This window comes from Sorex araneus, chromosome 2 (genome assembly GCF_027595985.1).
Source record: "Sorex araneus isolate mSorAra2 chromosome 2, mSorAra2.pri, whole genome shotgun sequence".
NCBI classification, from domain to species: domain Eukaryota; kingdom Metazoa; phylum Chordata; class Mammalia; order Eulipotyphla; family Soricidae; genus Sorex; species Sorex araneus.
Window position 1 is genome coordinate 35,396,905 of NC_073303.1, and position 16,489 is coordinate 35,413,393.

A 16,489-nucleotide genomic window follows, 5' to 3' on the forward strand; every position below is an offset into this window, starting at 1 on the left:
TAATCACTACGAGATACACAGTTACAAAGTTGTTCATGATTGGGTTTCAGTCGTACAATGTTCTATCATCCACCCCTTCACAAATGCACATTCCCACCAGCAATCTCTCCAGTTTCCCTCTGCCTCCCTCCCCCCAGCCTGCATCTATGGCTGTCACTCCTCTTATCTCTCTTTCTTTCCCCACCTCTTTTATTTATTTATTTTCTTTCTTTGCTTTTTGGGTCATACCTGGGGATGCACAAGGGTTACTCCTGGCTCTTGCACTCAGGAATTGCTCCTGGTGGTGCTCGGGGGACCATATGGGATGCTGGGAATCAAACCCAGGTCAGCCACGTGCAAGGCAAATGCTGTGCTATCACTCCAGGCCCTCACTTTTCTTTTGTGCATTATAGTTTGTGATACAAGTACCGAAAGATTATCATGTTTGTCCCTTTACATACTTTTAGCACTCAGTTCTTGTCCAAAGTGATCATTTCCAACTACTTTGGCTTTTCTGTCCTAGTTGCCCTCTCCTACCACTTATGGCAAGTTTCCAACCATGGACCGTTTCTCCTGGCCCTTGTTTCCACTGTCCTTGAGCATTGGTCTCATACTACGTTTTTTTTATATCTCATAAATGAATGAATAAACCATTCTAGGTCTGTCTCACTTCACTCATGACTTCATTATTCCTGGTGGCTGCGTAATATTCCATTGTGTAGACGTACCATGGTTTCTTTATCCAGTCAACTGTTATTGGGCACCTTGGTTGTTTCCTGATCTTTTCTTTGTTCCCATAGTTTGATATTTTACAGATCATGCAGTGTAGACTTTTGAGAATGGCTTCTTTTGCTTACTAACCCTAATATACTTAGGGTGCCTTCGTAGCTGTTTGTGACTTGATAACTCACTTCTGTTTAGACTAAATAGTATTCCGCTCTGTTTACTGAAGTGCATCTTGCTTGTTTCCATGTTCTGGCAACCATGAATAAGCCTTCTATAAACATCTCTGTGCAGAGTTGTGTGGGCATATGTTTTAGGTTCATTTGAAAAAGCGCCAAGAAAAGTAAATGCTAGATAAAATGGTAAGTTTATATTTAGTTTTGTAAGAAATTGCCAAACTCTTTCTTTTTCCTGTTTTTACCCCACAGACTTTATTTAAACTCTGTGATTTGCAAAGTCATTCATGATGGTTTGCTACAGACATTCAATATTCCAACACCAATCCCAACACCATTGTCACCTTTCTTCCACCATTGTTTCCATTTCCCTAACCACCCCTCAAGCCCGCACCCTATGGCAGACCCACAAGAGTTTATTTTTTATTTTTTAATTTTTAATTTTTTGCTTTTTGGGTCACACCCATCGATGCACAGGGGTTCCTCCTGGCTCTGTACTCAGGAATTACTCCTGGCGGTGCTTGGGGGACCATATGGGATGCTGGGAATCAAATCCAGGTTGGCCGAGTGCAAGGCAAATGCCCTACCTGTTATGCTATCACTCCAGCCCCAAGAGTTTATTTTATATTGCTTGTTTCCCATAAATGGGTAGCAGAATGATCAAAGACTATTTACTTAGAAGAAAATTAGTGAAAATTGTTGTACCTCATCATGTGAGTATTGAATCCTTGTCTTTGGGATTACTAAAGTGTTGTTCCAAGTTAAACTTCTGTGTTACTGTTTTTTTTCCTTTTTGGGTCACACTGGGCGATGCACAGGGGTTACTCCTGGCTTTGCACTCAGGAATTACTCCTGGCGGTGCTCAGGGGACCATATGGGATGTTGGGAATTGAACCCGGGTCAACGGTGTGCAAGGCAAACGCCCTACCCGCTGTGCTATCACTCCAGCCCCTGTGTTAATGTTTTTGTTAGTCAAGATTGGTTGGCTTCTACATTGCGTCTCATCCAATCTGGTGTGCCCCAGCTGGATTGCCAGTATTGCAGAGTTTGGAGATGTCTGGAGATTTGCAACTGTGAGCTCCAGAAAATTGAGAGTTTTTAGCTGGTTAGTCACGCTGGAGTTAAATTTTTTTCCTGCTGAGTTCACATGGTGGTGGAGGTGGTTTGACTGCTGGGGATGACTGCCGGGTCTCCTGAAAGTACAGGGAGGTGCAGAGAGGTAGCTCACCTCGATTCTGCGATGTCATAGAGCATTCAGCCACGGGGACCTGAGTACCTGAAGTTTTGACAGGGTTGAGCTCTCTGTGAGGCTCAGTGGTCCTGGGGGGGGGAAACTGGCTGGAGATGGAGGCTTTGGGGTGTAGAAGGTGGAGATGTCTGGGGCTTTGTCCGGCTTGGTGCTGGCCTGCCCCCTCCGAGAGTGCCCTCAGTGCCAGACTCTCTTTCAAAGTGACTGTGCTAAGTGATTCGCCATAGCCCTGCCGCCCGAACCCGCGCCAGGTTGTTTCATTTGGAGCAAACCGGAGGGGGGGGTGGGTGAGGCCCCTCCTTGCCTCAACAGAGCTAGGATCAGCAACTGAAAACCTCCAGAATTCAACTGCCACCATGCTCACGGCCGCTCTCCACATGCTCGGACGAGCCTCACCCATGACTGAACCTATTCCTGGACATCTCATACTTTTTTTTTTTTTAATTTTATTGAATCACTGTGAGACAGTTACAAGCTTTCATGTTTGGGTTACAATCACATGATGATCAAACATCCATCCCTCTACCAGTGCACATTCCCCACCACCGATATCCCTGGTATACCCCCCTTTCCCACCCTCCCCCTGCCTCCATGGCAGACAATATTCCCCATATTCTCTCTCTACTTTGGGGCATTATGGCTTGCAACACAGACACTGAGAGGTCATCATGTTTGGTTCATTATCTAGTTTTGAGACACATCTCCCATCCCGACTGATTCCTCCAGCCAGCATTTTCTTAGTGATCCCTTCTCTGTTTATTCCATCTGCCTTCTCCCCTCCACTCATGAAGCAGGCTTCCAGCTATGGGGCAATCCTCCTGGCCCTTGTATTTACAGACATCTCATACTTCACACCACTAATATATCAAGAGTATCACACCACATTTGATGGAGTTTAAAGTAGATGGCAACCAATCTTATGGGAAATATATTTATACATATATAAAGGTTGTTCAACCTTTAACAACGTGTTACTAATCTCTTATAAGAGGGCTTAATGGCTCCTGGGTGAAATACAACAATATTCACACAGTTTCCTCTACGAAACTTTTTTGGTCTCATTTTTAGCAGATTATTCACAATAAGCAATACAAAATAAATTATTTTGGTTCTGTTTGGGGGGCAGGTTTTGGGGTTCGGGATGGAAATATGGTATGGTGGGAAGGTGTAATGGTGGTGGAATTGGTGTTCAAATATTAAATGTAATCAAATGTTGAACAACTTTATAATAAAAAAGAATTTAAAAAATTGAAAACAACAACAATGACAAAGTAACCGTGCTATTTCACATTCCCTGTAGCAGTGAAGGAGAGATCCTGCTATGTGATGTCCAGTGTCATACTAGGGTCAGCTGGAGACAAGGGAAGTACCTCACCTACTGTATATCTACCTGGTCCCCTGCCCCCTCATTTTGTTGTTGATTAATTTTGATATCAATTAATTCAATTAATTTCAATTAATGTTGATTCTGACATCCATACTACAAATAGTGGAATGGGTACTATTACCTCCCCCCTCACATTTAGACGACATTCAAAACCATAGTAGCCACTAGAGGCCAGTGTTAACTGAGTTCTGATCTCTTAGGCATTTGCTCTTGGGTCCTTCAGAGCACCTTCTGGATCTTTCCAGATTTTTTCTCCCCTCTAAAGCACAGAAACTGAAACACCTCTCCCTTAGTTTACAAACACGCTTACGATGTCTCCCCTCTTTCCTCTCAACTCCAGGAGCCTATCTGCGTCCCTGGCGGAAGGGCCACCGTCTGTCCGAGGCTCTGGGACCCAGAACTTGTACAATGTCCTGCTAAGCTTCTTAGAGGCAGGTATTAGCAGGGATTGGATATTCTTCCCCTGCAATGCCCTTCACACCCGACCCTGCCTCGAATTAGCATCCAGAGGTGAGCTGAGGGCCTGAGAATGGCATGGTCCCTGCCATCCAGATTGAAATCCGCTCTTTGAGACCCTGATCCTGCCAACTTTCCAGGACTGAGAAGGAGCCTAGATGGCCAGGTTTGAAGGTAAATGATGTTGTTTGCTAGGCGGGACCTGCCGGGGCATCCACTGAGCGCTCTTATATAACACAGACACACAGGAAGAGAGAGACCCTCTGAGGTTAATTAGGAGAGCGGCAGAGTGGCCGTGAAGCATGGGTCACCGCCAGGATCAGGTGGACAGGGAGAGGTGGAGAGAGTGACAGGGCTCAGGAACAAAGGAGAAAAGTCATGTGTCATGGGCTCTGCTTTCTTTTGAAGGCAATTGGCTTTGCCTCGCTAATTAGTGAGGCATGCTGGCAAGGCTGGGCCCCAGAGGGGTCACGAACATCGTCCCGTCCCCTCTAGCTGTGTGACTCCCTGTCACAGCTCTTCGATCCACAGCTTCTTCTTGCCTCCAGAAGGAGTTGTTGCACTGATTGATGTCAGTTCCTTGTACTTTGAGCTCTGCGGGTTGCTCATCGCTCTTCTAATCCACTAGCTCATATGTAAACTCAGTCTTTTCAGTCGTGGTTTTGTAATAATCCATGGGCACCGAAGAGAGAACTAATGCAGATTTACTTGGGCTAGCTGCAACCCTTTATCTTCTTTACATTTTGATGTGGGGCCACACCTGGTCATGGTCAGGGGCTTACTCCCGACTGCACTCAGGGATCTCTCCTGGCTGGACTCAAGGGAGCATATGTGATTCGGGGGATGGAACCCGGGTTGGCCAAGTGCATGTGCAAGGCAAGCATCCTCCCCACTGCACTACCGCTCCGGCCCCATGCAACCCTTCTTCATCAGCTGAGGATTCCTCAAGGGCCTCTTCTCTTCCCCCTCCTATGTCCTTATGTAAAACCAACACTCAGGGGCATCTGACTCTGTGCAAAGCTTTTCACAGCTTCTTGTGTCGTCCCACTGGCCCAGCATTTCTTTGACCTGGGTGTTATTGTTGCTCTTTACGTAAGTAGGTACAGTCATTTCCGTTAAAGTCAACAAAAATTTTATACTATTATAGTATGCCCATAATCCAAAGATTGAATTATTATTATTATTATTATTATTATTATTATTGCTTTTTGGGTCACACCTGGCATTGCACAGGGGTTACTCCTGGCTCATGCACTCAGGAATTACTCCTGGTGGTGCTCGGGAGACCATAGGGGATGCTGGGGATCAAACCTGGGTCGGCCGCGTGCAAGGCAAAGGCCCTACCCTCTATGCTATCACTTCAGCCCCCTAATGATAGAATTATTAAATGAAGCAATAGGCTATCCTGAAAAGTCAGTCCCCCTTCCCTATGGTTAGAGTTTTGTTTCTCTAGGCATCTTCCCAGAGAGCATCTTTGCATCTTTAACATGCCTGTTCTCCTGCTCGTAGCACAGATGAGGTGCTGGGTTCATCTCTGCATGGGGACACGTCTGTTAAGTGACTGGGCTGGGAATTCGGGCTTCCCTCTCCACTCCTCACCTTCTTCCTGTTGCCCCATGCTGTCTGGGGACACTCACGGCATTAACTTCAAAGCCAAGACCTGTAGATGACGTGGTGGGATCTTGTTTGAGTCACTGTCACTGTCATCCCATTGCTCATTGATTTGTTCAAGCAGGCACCAGTAACGTCTCTCATTGAGAGACTTATTGTTACTGTTTTTGGCATATCCAATACGCACAAGTAGTTTGCCAGGCTCTGCCGCGCAGGCTCCATACTCGAGGTAGCTTGCCAGGCTCTCCGACAGGGGCGGAGGAATCGAATTCGGGTCGGCCGCGTGAAAGGTGAACACCCAACCGCTGTGCTATCGCTCGCTCCAGCCCCTTGTTTGAGTCAGTACAGAAAAACCAGGGGTGTCTCCAGGCAGGAAAATGGCTCTCATGCTAGAGCTTATATCAAGTCTGTGTGAGGTCCTGAGTTTGATTCCTGGGGTTCACATGCCTCCCTTTTCATCCTCCCCTAACACTGCATGTCTCCCCATTAATACAGGAAGCTGTTCTCCAACTCACCCACTGCCAGGTGTGGCCCTGGGGCACCTCAATTACTTCTTTTTTTTGGGGGGTTGGGGGGCTGGGCCATACCTGGCGATGCTCAGGGGTTACTCATGCCTCTGCACATAGGAATTACTTCTGGTGGTGTTCAGGGCCCCATATAGGATGCCGGGGATCGAACCTGGGTCTGGCCCTCCCCTCTGTACTGTCACTCCAGCCCCAACACCTCAATACTTCTGGCACTGCCTTCCTCTCATCTCTTTTCGGTATAAAGCTTCAAATCTCCTTCCTGCTGTCTGGCCTTGGTGAAGGCGCAGTCTGCAGCCTGGGCCCCCAGCTAGGCTGACAGAGCTCCTGCTTGGGCCTGAGGAACGAAGGCACAGGTTCTTACAGGGGTGCACTCAGGTAAGGGTGCGGCCATGCTGACCTCACAGAGGGTCTCAGACCGTCTCTGCCCATGGACGGGGCCCCTGGAGCAGGCGCGGGCGCTCTCACAGAAGTGGTTCCCCCCACCCTGAAGGCCTCTGTGTGAAGGCCTCTGTGTGAATCGCCCCTGTCATCATCTGTGGACTGGAGATCCCCTAGGAATGATGCTGTGTGATGGGGTCGGGCCCTGCACATACAGTGCCCCCTTCTCCCTGATTTTTTTTTTTTTTTTTTTGCTTTTTGGGTCACACCCAATGATGCACAGGGGTCATTTCTGGCTCTGCACTCAAGAATTACCCCTGGTGGTGCTCAGGGGACCATATGGGCTGCTGGGAATCGAACCCGGGTCGGCTGCATGCAAGGCAAACACCCTACCCGTTGTGCTATGGCTCCAGCCCTATCTCCCTGATTCTTGTGCCTCCCCAAGAACAATGTAACAGAGAGCAGGAAATAGTTAAAGAAAGTGTTTCTTTAAAAGGTAGAGGCAGCAAATGGAGGGAGGAGAGCCCAGCTGGGACCTAGTGAGGTTTATTCCTGGGGAACAAAATAGCGAAGATGCTCCCCCTCTCCCCAGTGCAGGGAGTGGGGGGATACGGGGGACACAAACATTGTCTGTTTGGCCTCTTTTTTTTATGGTTTCAGGCTTCCTGACTTCTTCCCTCCCTCTCTCCTCCCCAAACACCTGGGAGCTGAGGTTCTGATCACATCTGGCTACCCAGAGACTGCAGTGGTAACTGTTAATTGCTGTGATGCCAGCGGGATGCCCTTGGCATGTCCCATCATTGTCTGATGAACCTGCGTCCACTCTGCGGCCCTCAGGGCCACCTTCTGTTTACCACTGGTTAGAACACAAGGTGACGGAATGCTCCGCTGATGCTTCTTTACCACCATAATCAGGTCTGGGACCTGGCTCAGAGCCACTCGTGCAGGGGCCGGAGTGACAGAGAGTACAGCGGTAGGGCTTTTGCCTTGCATGCGGCTCACCTGGGTTTGATCCCCGGCATCCCATATGGTCCCCCGAGTACCAATTCCTGAGTGCAGAGCCAGGAGTAACCCCTGTGCCTCGCCGGGTGTGACCCAAAAAGAAAAAAAAAAGAGCCACCCCGTGCAGTCTTTTTTTTTTTTTTTGCTTTTTGGGTCACACCTGGCAATGCACAGGGGTTACTCCTGGCTCTGCACTCAGGAATCACCCCTGGCGGTGCTCAGGGGATCATATGGGATGCTGGGAATCGAACCCAGGTCGGCCGCATACAAGGAAAACGCCCTACCCGCTGTGCTATCGCTCCAGCCCCTACCCCGTGCAGTCTTAACACGATCATCCTGCACACATCTGCTCCCGCCTCCCTCACAGGGCCAAGTAACCTGTTCCTTCATCTTCTAGCTGTGTAGCTGCCCCGGGCTGGACTGCATGGAGACGTCTCCCCGATCACCACCGTGATTGCCAGCACAGCCCCCGTCTACCCCTGGGCAGAATGAGAAGCCGCCCCTAACTGGACATATCTGCGCGCAGGGGGCGGCTGATCAGGATGGGGGCACAGGAGAGGCGGCGGCTCGGTCCCAGACGCCTTCTCTGGACTCGCTTTGTCTTCCTCCTGGGACTGCTGCTTGTCATTTCCCTGTACCAGCACCTGCGGAGTCCCCAGGGCCTCCCCTCACTGTGGGGGGTGGTCTCTTCGCTACTCCCTGTAAAACTGGCCAGCCGGGACCTCGCTAGGAAGGAGGTGATGGAGAGCAGTGACCTGCCAAGAGCTAGCTCTGGGACGGGGAGTGGGGCTGCAGCGACACCCGGCTGGGCCACGGGGAGCACCCCAATTCTGCCCCAAAGAGCAGCAAGACCCCAGGACAGCTCCCGCCCCCCCAGAGCAGGCTTGGGGGGAGCGCCCACCACCACGTCTGGGAGAGGACACACCTCTCCAACTGCACCCACACCAGCAAGGGTGGCGGGGACCCCAGCATTAGCCTGGGGAGGACCGAAGAGTGACCCCCCAACTCAAGCCAGGACAGAGGGGGGGAGGCACACCGGGACCCCAGGCACTGAGCCTGAAGACAGTCATGCCACCCCCATACTCACGACCATGAGAAGCCAGGGGGTCACGCCAGGAACGACAGCGAGAGGCAGTGGGATAACCTCCACGGTACCGGAGCCCAACCCTTCCCACACAGGAGTGGACAAAGTGGCCTCGTCCACTCTCTGGAGGGGCCTGGGTCCCACCCCCACTCCCCTGGACAGTGACAGAGAAACAAACTCCTTGACTGCTCTGAGGAGTGCGAGTGGCAGAGACGTCCTGGCGAGGGTGGGCAGTAGCAGTGCAGCTGTCCCCCCGGGGCTCCTGGGGGAGACCAGCCCCACAAACCCCCAGGGAAGTGTCTCAGCGGACACCCCAGCCAGCGCCGGGCCCCCGGGGGCCTCAGACACCAAGTCAAGCAGCAGCCCCGGAGGAGCCAAGGCCTCTCCTGCGGCCCCGCAAGCTGGGGACCCCTTATCCAGAACCAGTGCCCCAGCCCTCGGCGCACCCCTGACCACCTCCTGGGGGTCGGCGAAGAAATCCCCACCTGCACCCCACACCTCAGCGACGGTCCCCAGCAGGCCCAGCCCAGTCACTCGGGTCCACGGCTGTGCAGTGCCGGAGCCAGCCCCCGCCGTGCCCACTGCCCGCTACCCCGGCCACCTCCAGCCCACTCCCTCGGGCTCGCCCGCCAGCCAGCCAGCCCACCCCCCTCAGGGAGAGTACCCCCCAGACCTGTTCAGCGTGGAGGAGCGGCGTCAGGGCTGGCTGGCGCTGCACGTCTTTGGCATGACCTACGTGTTCGTGGCGTTGGCGATCGTGTGCGACGAGTACTTCGTGCCGGCTCTGGGAGTCATCACGGAGAAGCTGCGCATCTCGGAGGACGTGGCGGGCGCCACGTTCATGGCTGCCGGGGGCTCGGCCCCAGAGCTCTTCACCTCGCTCATCGGGGTCTTCATCTCCCACAGCAACGTGGGCATTGGCACCATCGTGGGCTCGGCCGTGTTCAACATCCTCTTCGTCATTGGCACCTGCTCCCTCTTCTCCCGCGAGATCCTCCACCTCACCTGGTGGCCCTTGTTCCGAGACGTCTCCTTCTACATCCTGGACCTGCTGCTGCTCATCGCCTTCTTCCTGGACAGCCTCATCGCCTGGTGGGAGAGCCTGCTGCTGCTGCTGGCCTACGCCGCCTACGTGTTCGCCATGAAGTGGAACCGGCCGCTGGAGCACTGGGTGAAGGAGCAGCTCAACACGAGGCCCGAGGCCAGGGTCAGGGCCCTCGAGGATCTCGGCAAGGTAAGGGTGGGCTGGGCAGAAGGGTGGATAAGAGAGGGAAGCCGGGACAAGGCAGACAGCGGGCACGGGGCTGGACTTTCAGCCCGCCCTTCGGGGCTCTTCTCTGCCCGTCTAACACCCTCAGGGTCTGCAAGAGGGTCTGTGGCTTATCCTTTGTCATCCTTATAAAGTGGCTGCCCTGGGGGCTGGAGTGATAGCACAGTGGGTAGGGTGTTTACCTTGCACGCAGCTGACCAGGGTTCGATCCCCAGCATCCCATATGGTCCCCTGAGCACCGCCAGGAGTAATTCCTGGGTGCAGAGCCAGGAGTAACCCCTGTGCATCACCGGGTGTGACTCAAAAAGCAAAAAACAAAAAAAAAAATATAAAGTGGCTGCCCTTATGATTCCCCAGGGCACAAGAAACTGAGGTTAATGAAGTTCCACCTTTCAGGGCCACACAGTAGTGGGACAGAACACCTGCCTGGTGTGATGGGGTCTTTGGAAATAACATTTGGGCTGGGCTTCGGCCAATGTTCAAGGGGCTTTCAGGCAGGATTCAGTGAGCATCTCTTCTGTGATCACTGGGTGGTGTCGAAGATTTATCTCGAACCCTTCTTTCAATTAATTCTATTTTGTTCACATTCTGGACATGAAATGAGGAGAGCATTGGGTGGAGCCTCGGCCTGAGAGGGAGTTTTCAGTTGTAAAATACTGTGTGGTGAAGGTCGGAGAGATAGTTCAGCAGATAAGGCACTTGCCTGGTAGATGGCTCACCTGGATTCATTCCTTCACACACATGTGGTTCCCCGAGCCTCGCCAGATGTGATTCCTGAGCACAGAGAGAGGAGTAAGTCCTGAACACTGTCAGGTGTGACCGAAAAACTAAAAACAAAAGAGTAAAATGGGGGCTGGGGCAATAGTACAGCGGGTAGGGCGTTTGCCTTGCACTCGGCTGACCCGGGTTCGATTTCCAGCATCCCATATAGTCCTCTGAGCACTGCCAGGAGTAATTCCTGAGGGCATGAACCAGGAGTAACCCTTGAGCATTGACAGGTGTGACCCAAAAAGCAAAAAAAAAAAAAAAAAAAAAAAAAAAAAAGAGAAAAATGGTGAGGAGCAGAAGGAAGAAGACAAACTCGCAGGTGTGAATGAAAGAAATATCGGAGCAGAGGGGGCTCTGTGCAGCCCCTCACAGACAGCAACCGGGACGGGGTCCTCCCTGTGTCTCTCTGCCGGCCCAACACTACTTCCGAGAATTTCTCTGCCTCTATGAAGAACCTTTATGCTAAATTCACACGTGACTCTATAGCCAGAATCGGAGACTGGGGAGTTGGGCTCTGAAAATTCACCTCACAGCACTTTGCTCCTTGAGGCTCCAAAGTGAGGCCAGCCCTGGGGTTTCCGCTAGTCTCCGACTTCTGGAGGATGAATCTGGGGAATGTTCTCTCACAATCTGCGCGTTTCAGGTCTCAGAGAAGCCTCTGGAGTGAGCAGAAATTTGCATGCAAAGAGTGGAAGGACTCAGTGCTTAACCCAGGGCATCCTGATGCGTGAGCAGGACGGAGAGCAAATTCCGTGACGGGTCTGGGAGATGCACCAGCGAGACGAAATGTACTTCCTTTAGGATTCTCCATCCACGGTGTTGCTTTAACCAGAGCATGGAATAGAGGCAGGAAACTAGGGTTCGAGTCATGTTCTGCCTCTGACAGTGACCTCGTGAATGTCCATTCTCTTCTCCGATGAGAAGGACCAAGTCAGTGAATCACCGAATGGTCCTGTCTAGCTTTGACATTCATTGATCATGTCCTGAGTTCTGGGAGGCCCAGTGCCGCTGTCCCCTGACTGATCTGGCGGGCATCACCCTCACACCCTAAGGGTCTTATTTGCAGATGGTTCTAAAGGAGAGCTAGCCTGGCCAGCAGGCACTGGAGCTGGACGCCAGTGTCCAGTGCTACATTCAACACCGTTTCTCACCAGAGTGCAGCTCTGCAGTCCTGAGGTGCAGAGAGAGAGAGAGAGAGAGAGAGAGAGAGAGAGAGAGAGAGAGAGAGAGGGAGGGAGGGAGGGAGGGAGGGAAGGATGGAGGCAGAGAGAGAGGGAGGGAGACAGAGAGAGAGGGAGGGAGACAGTGAGAGAGAAGGAAGAGATAGAGAGAGGGAGGGAGGGAGGGAGGGAGAAAAAAGGGAGGGAGGGAGGAAGAGAAAAAGGGAAGGAGGGAGGGAGAGAGAGGGTGAGCACTAGGCTTGGAGCACTCTGCCACTTCACTGGGGAGGCCAGGCTCCCCCCTCACCGTTTCTCAGGTCACCATGGAGTCCCACTCTCTCATCAGAGAAAAGCAGCTTTCAAAATGCCTTGACTTTCCTCCTGTGATTCTGGTTTTATTGAACCTTTGCGAACTCTGAATTTTCCATTTTGCCAGAGCTATTTCCATTTCCCATAGAGCAAAGCTTATCAAGCAAGCAAAGAATAATTCTGAGTTTTGAAGCGAGCTTCTTCACCTATTTAAGACAGCCTTCGGGGGCTCTAGTGGCAGTTCTGATTACAACTCAGTTCTTATCTCTTTGTTGAAAGAGATCCAGTATGTTTTTTTTTAAATAAACGCCATTAATTTTTTAAAGGCAGGCTGAATTACCACCTGCTCTTGAAAGTCAATCTCTATTTGTTTTACACTTAAAAATATTTCAGTTAGAACTTCTTGCCACTGGCAGCCATGGTTTTTTTTTTTTTTTTTTTTTTTTTTTTTCTTTTTGGGTCACACCCGGCTATGCACAGGAGTTACTCCTGGCTCTGCACTCAGGAATTACTCCTGGCGGTGCTCAGGGGACCATATGGGATGCTGGGAATCGAACCTGGGTCAGCTGCATGCAAGGCAAACGCCCTACCCGCTGTGCTATCACTCCAGCCCCAAGGCAGCCATGTTTTGAAATCATTCAAAACATGACTCAAGAACTATCGTATTTTTAAATGATTAAAAGTACATTGATTTAGAGCCTGATTCCAGGGGCTGGAGTGATAGCACAGCGGGTAGGGCGTTTGCCTTGCACGCAGCCGACCCGGGTTCGAATCCCAGCATCCCATATGGTCCCCTGAGCACCGCCAGGGGTAATTCCTGAGTGCATGAGCCAGGAATGACTCCTGTGCATTGCCGGGTGTGACCCAAAAAGAAAAAAAAAAGTTTACATTAGAGCCTGATTCCAGGTTTCATCTTGAAAGAGAGAGAGAGAGAGAGAGAGAGAGAGAGAGACAGAGAGAGAGAGAGAGACAGAGAGAGAGAGAGAGAGACAGAGAGAGAGAGAGAGAGGCAGAGAGAAAGGGAACAAGCTCTCTTTCCCTGTATCTAGTCTGGCTGAACTCATGAAGCAAGATTCTGTGATGATCAAATCTCTGACCTGGCAAAATCACGTTTATTATTTTTTTTTTGGGGGGGAGGGTTGTTTGGGTTTTTGGGTCACAGCCACTGTTGCTCAGGGGCTACTCCAGGTTCTGTGCCAAGGGGTCCCTCTCCCCGCCCAGGGCTTTGTGCAGGAGTGAGCCACTGCTGTCAGGAGTTTCACTTCAACAGTGGGAACGGGCTAGTCCTGCCGTCTCCCTCACACCTGCCTTCCGGCTTCCCCCCTCCCTGACGAAGCAGCCTCCTGCTGCAGCCTCTCTGGAAGGCGCCTCAGAAACTCAAGACTTACCGAACCAGCCTGGCCCCGGCCAGTGAGAGGGGGGCCAGGCCATGACTGGAAGCCAAGAGAGAGGCCTGGCCAGGCAAGGGGGCGAGAGACGGCTGACTGAACGAGCTCCGTCTTTCCTAGAGCAGGAAAGCCTCGGGTTCTCCACCCTCGGCTGCTGCCAGCCTGGACTGGACTGAGGTGAGGGTCACGGCAGGCTCAGCAGGGCCACCAGGAGGGGGAACTGTCTTCCTGTCTCCATAGGGCCCAGCCCAGGCAAGCCGCTCGCAGGAGGTCTGTTTTCCTCAGGGACCCCGAACAATTTAGAGAAACAACGGACGGGGGAGGGGACCCTTAGCTCTGGATGGCCTCTCCCTCCATGCTCTGTCTTAGCAATTTCTCACGAAAACCCTTCCAGGACGAGATGGTTATTCTCATTTTGCAGATGAGGAAACTATAGAGAGAATAATTAATCAACAATCAGAATTACTCAGCCAGTTGGTGGCCCTAATCACAGGTACATGCATGCTTATTTAAGAGTCTTAACGCAGGCTTCGTTGTTTGCCATCCCTGTTATTCTGGGTAGACCTTGGCCACTCAGTAAACCTTTCTTCTTATTAATCATCGATAAATGATTAGATATTAACATAAAAGCTAATTTATCTTCGAGGTCTTGCAATAATATAGAGTTTCAAGGGTATAATTTCATGCTTGTGTCTGCACGGTACCACAAACACCGCCAAAGTTTGAAGGCCGTCCCACTGCACCAGGATCCGCCACCCATCCCTCCTGGCCCTGGTTTCTCACTCACCATCACAGTTCCACTGAGCTGAGGAGTTAGTTCTGTTGTTGGTTGGTTTTTTGGCCTTTGTTTGTTTTCTTCATATTCCTTTGGAATTTGCTTTTCACCTCCCTACTTATTTTAGGTCTTTGCTATTTTTCCTTCCTCACTGTTGTCTTATTTTATTGTTATTTGTTTTCACGTGCTTTCTTATTTGTTGAAAGTTCTCTATGTTGTTTGAATATTAACTCTGATGTATGATGTGTAAATATCTCCTCCATTTGCTCAGCTACCTTTTATTTTATTTTATTTTATTTTATTTTATTTTATATTTTTGCTTTTTAGGTCACACCCAGGGATGCACAGGGGTTACTCCAGGCTCTGCACTCAGGAGTTACTCCTGGCGGTGCTCGGGGGACCATATGGGATGCTGGGGATCGAATCTGGGTCAGTCATGTGCAAGGCAAACACCCTTCCCGCTGTGCTATCGCTCCAGCTCCTACCTTTTATTTTTTCTTTCCCATTTCTTTTTGTTTCTTGGGCCAGACCTGGTGGTGCTGAGGGGCCACCTCAGCCCTGCTGGGCAAGGATTGCTCCTGGTAGTGTTTGGGGCCAGACCCCAACCTACCCAGTCTTGGGCTCCTGCACGCTGAGCGTGCCTTGGCTCCTTCGAGCTCTCTCCCTGACCATTTTTTTTTTTTTTAAACTTGATGTAGTCTAGTGGTAGAGGGAAGCGTTCAGCCAGAGGGAGGAGGAGGAGGTGCTGAAAGGTGGTGAAGTAGGTCTGAAAAATCCTCTTAGCCACGGTACTGTAAACCACAGTGCAAAAACACGCATGTGTGTGGGTATGGGCGTGTTTGTGCATGTGTGTGTGCTGTGTGTAAAAAACGGCTCTCCTAATGCCACACTCAACCTTGACCCCAGAGTATAGGGAGGAGAAGAAAAGAAAGATCGGAAGCGGGTGGGGTGGAGGAGGGTGGGAAGAGACAGATGAGGAGCAAGGGGGCCAGGTCAGGGGACTGAAGTACAAAGGCGGTAAGGAGTGACAGAAGCGAATGTCCAAACACAGAGTCCACCACACTGAATCAAGAGGCCCGAACTTTAACAACCAAACTCAGAAAGGCGCCTGTCAGAAGGCGGGCTGGAGGGGTGGGGATGGGAGGGAGCCTGGGGACACTGATGGAGGGAAGCTGACCCTGGCGGCGGGATGGGTGCTGAGATATTGTGTGTCTAAAGCTCAACTGCAAATCACTGTGTGAATCACGGTGCTTTAATAACAATGTATGGAAAGAAGAAAATGAAACAAAATGCCCCTCCTAGAGGCGGACCAGAGGGTGGAGGCAGAAGGAGAGTGGAGGGGGGGAAAAGGGATCAGTATTGAAACATTGTTTCCCCAACACCAGGTCTCGAATACTTTGACATAGTCCTATTTGTTTATTTTTTGTCTTCTCCTTTCCAGTGGGGTCTGCCCTGGTGCCAGGGTCCTGGAGAACAATAATTAGCTTTTCTTCTCTCCACTGTATGAGTTAGGCTCACTGTAGTTTATGGTTTGACTCCATTTTTGTTGTTGTTGTTGTTCATTTGTTTAAGTGATACATGATGTTAAATGATGATCTAGTTTCATTTTTTTTCTGTATGTGGGTGTCTCATCGCCGCTCACCAAAGAAGCGTTCCTGGACGTGGCTCCTTAGCTGTAGGGTAGAGGTCAGTGTACGTGCAGATTGATTTCTGGGCTCTCTGGCCTATTCCGTTGGCCTGTGCGTATGTTTTGGCACACTGGGCAAGCCTTTATTATGACGTGCTGAAATGAAAGATGGTGTGGAAGGTAGGAAAATGGCTTGCAGGGATGGTGCAGCCTACTCCCGGGGCACTGGCTTCCTGCCACTGCTGCACTGTCGCACTGTCGTCCAGTTGCTCATCGACTTGCTCGAGCGGGCACCAGTAGCGTCTCCATTGTGAGACTTCTTGTTACTGTTTTTGGCATATCGAATACGCCACGGGGAGCTTGCCAGGCTCTGCCATGTGGGCGGGATCTTCTCGGTAGCTTTCTGGGCTTTCTGAGCGGGATGGAGGAATCAAACCCGGGTTGGCCATGTGCAAAGCAAACACCCTACCCGATGCGCTATCGCTCCAGCCTGCCGCTGTTGAGCTCCTGAAATTGGGACCGTTAATGACAGACCCAGGGTCCTGGAGGCCTTGGTCAGAACTTGGCTACATTGAACTTTGCTGCAAGTATTAAATACAGATTGAAAGGTCTAATGGGCA

At 51.1% G+C, this 16,489-nt stretch overlaps 1 protein-coding gene across 1 annotated transcript in view; it reads left to right on the top strand.

The window, feature by feature from the left end:
• Positions 1 to 4,128: 4,128 nt before the first annotated feature.
• SLC24A1 (solute carrier family 24 member 1) overlaps positions 4,129 to 16,489 on the top strand; it is a 29,520-nt gene continuing 17,159 nt past the window's right edge. Inside the window, exons 1-3 of the mRNA XM_055124375.1 lie at positions 4,129 to 4,136; positions 8,015 to 8,238; positions 8,668 to 9,806. Coding sequence (XP_054980350.1) covers positions 4,129 to 4,136; positions 8,015 to 8,238; positions 8,668 to 9,806 — 1,371 coding nt within the window. The remainder of the gene's footprint in view (positions 4,137 to 8,014; positions 8,239 to 8,667; positions 9,807 to 16,489) is intronic.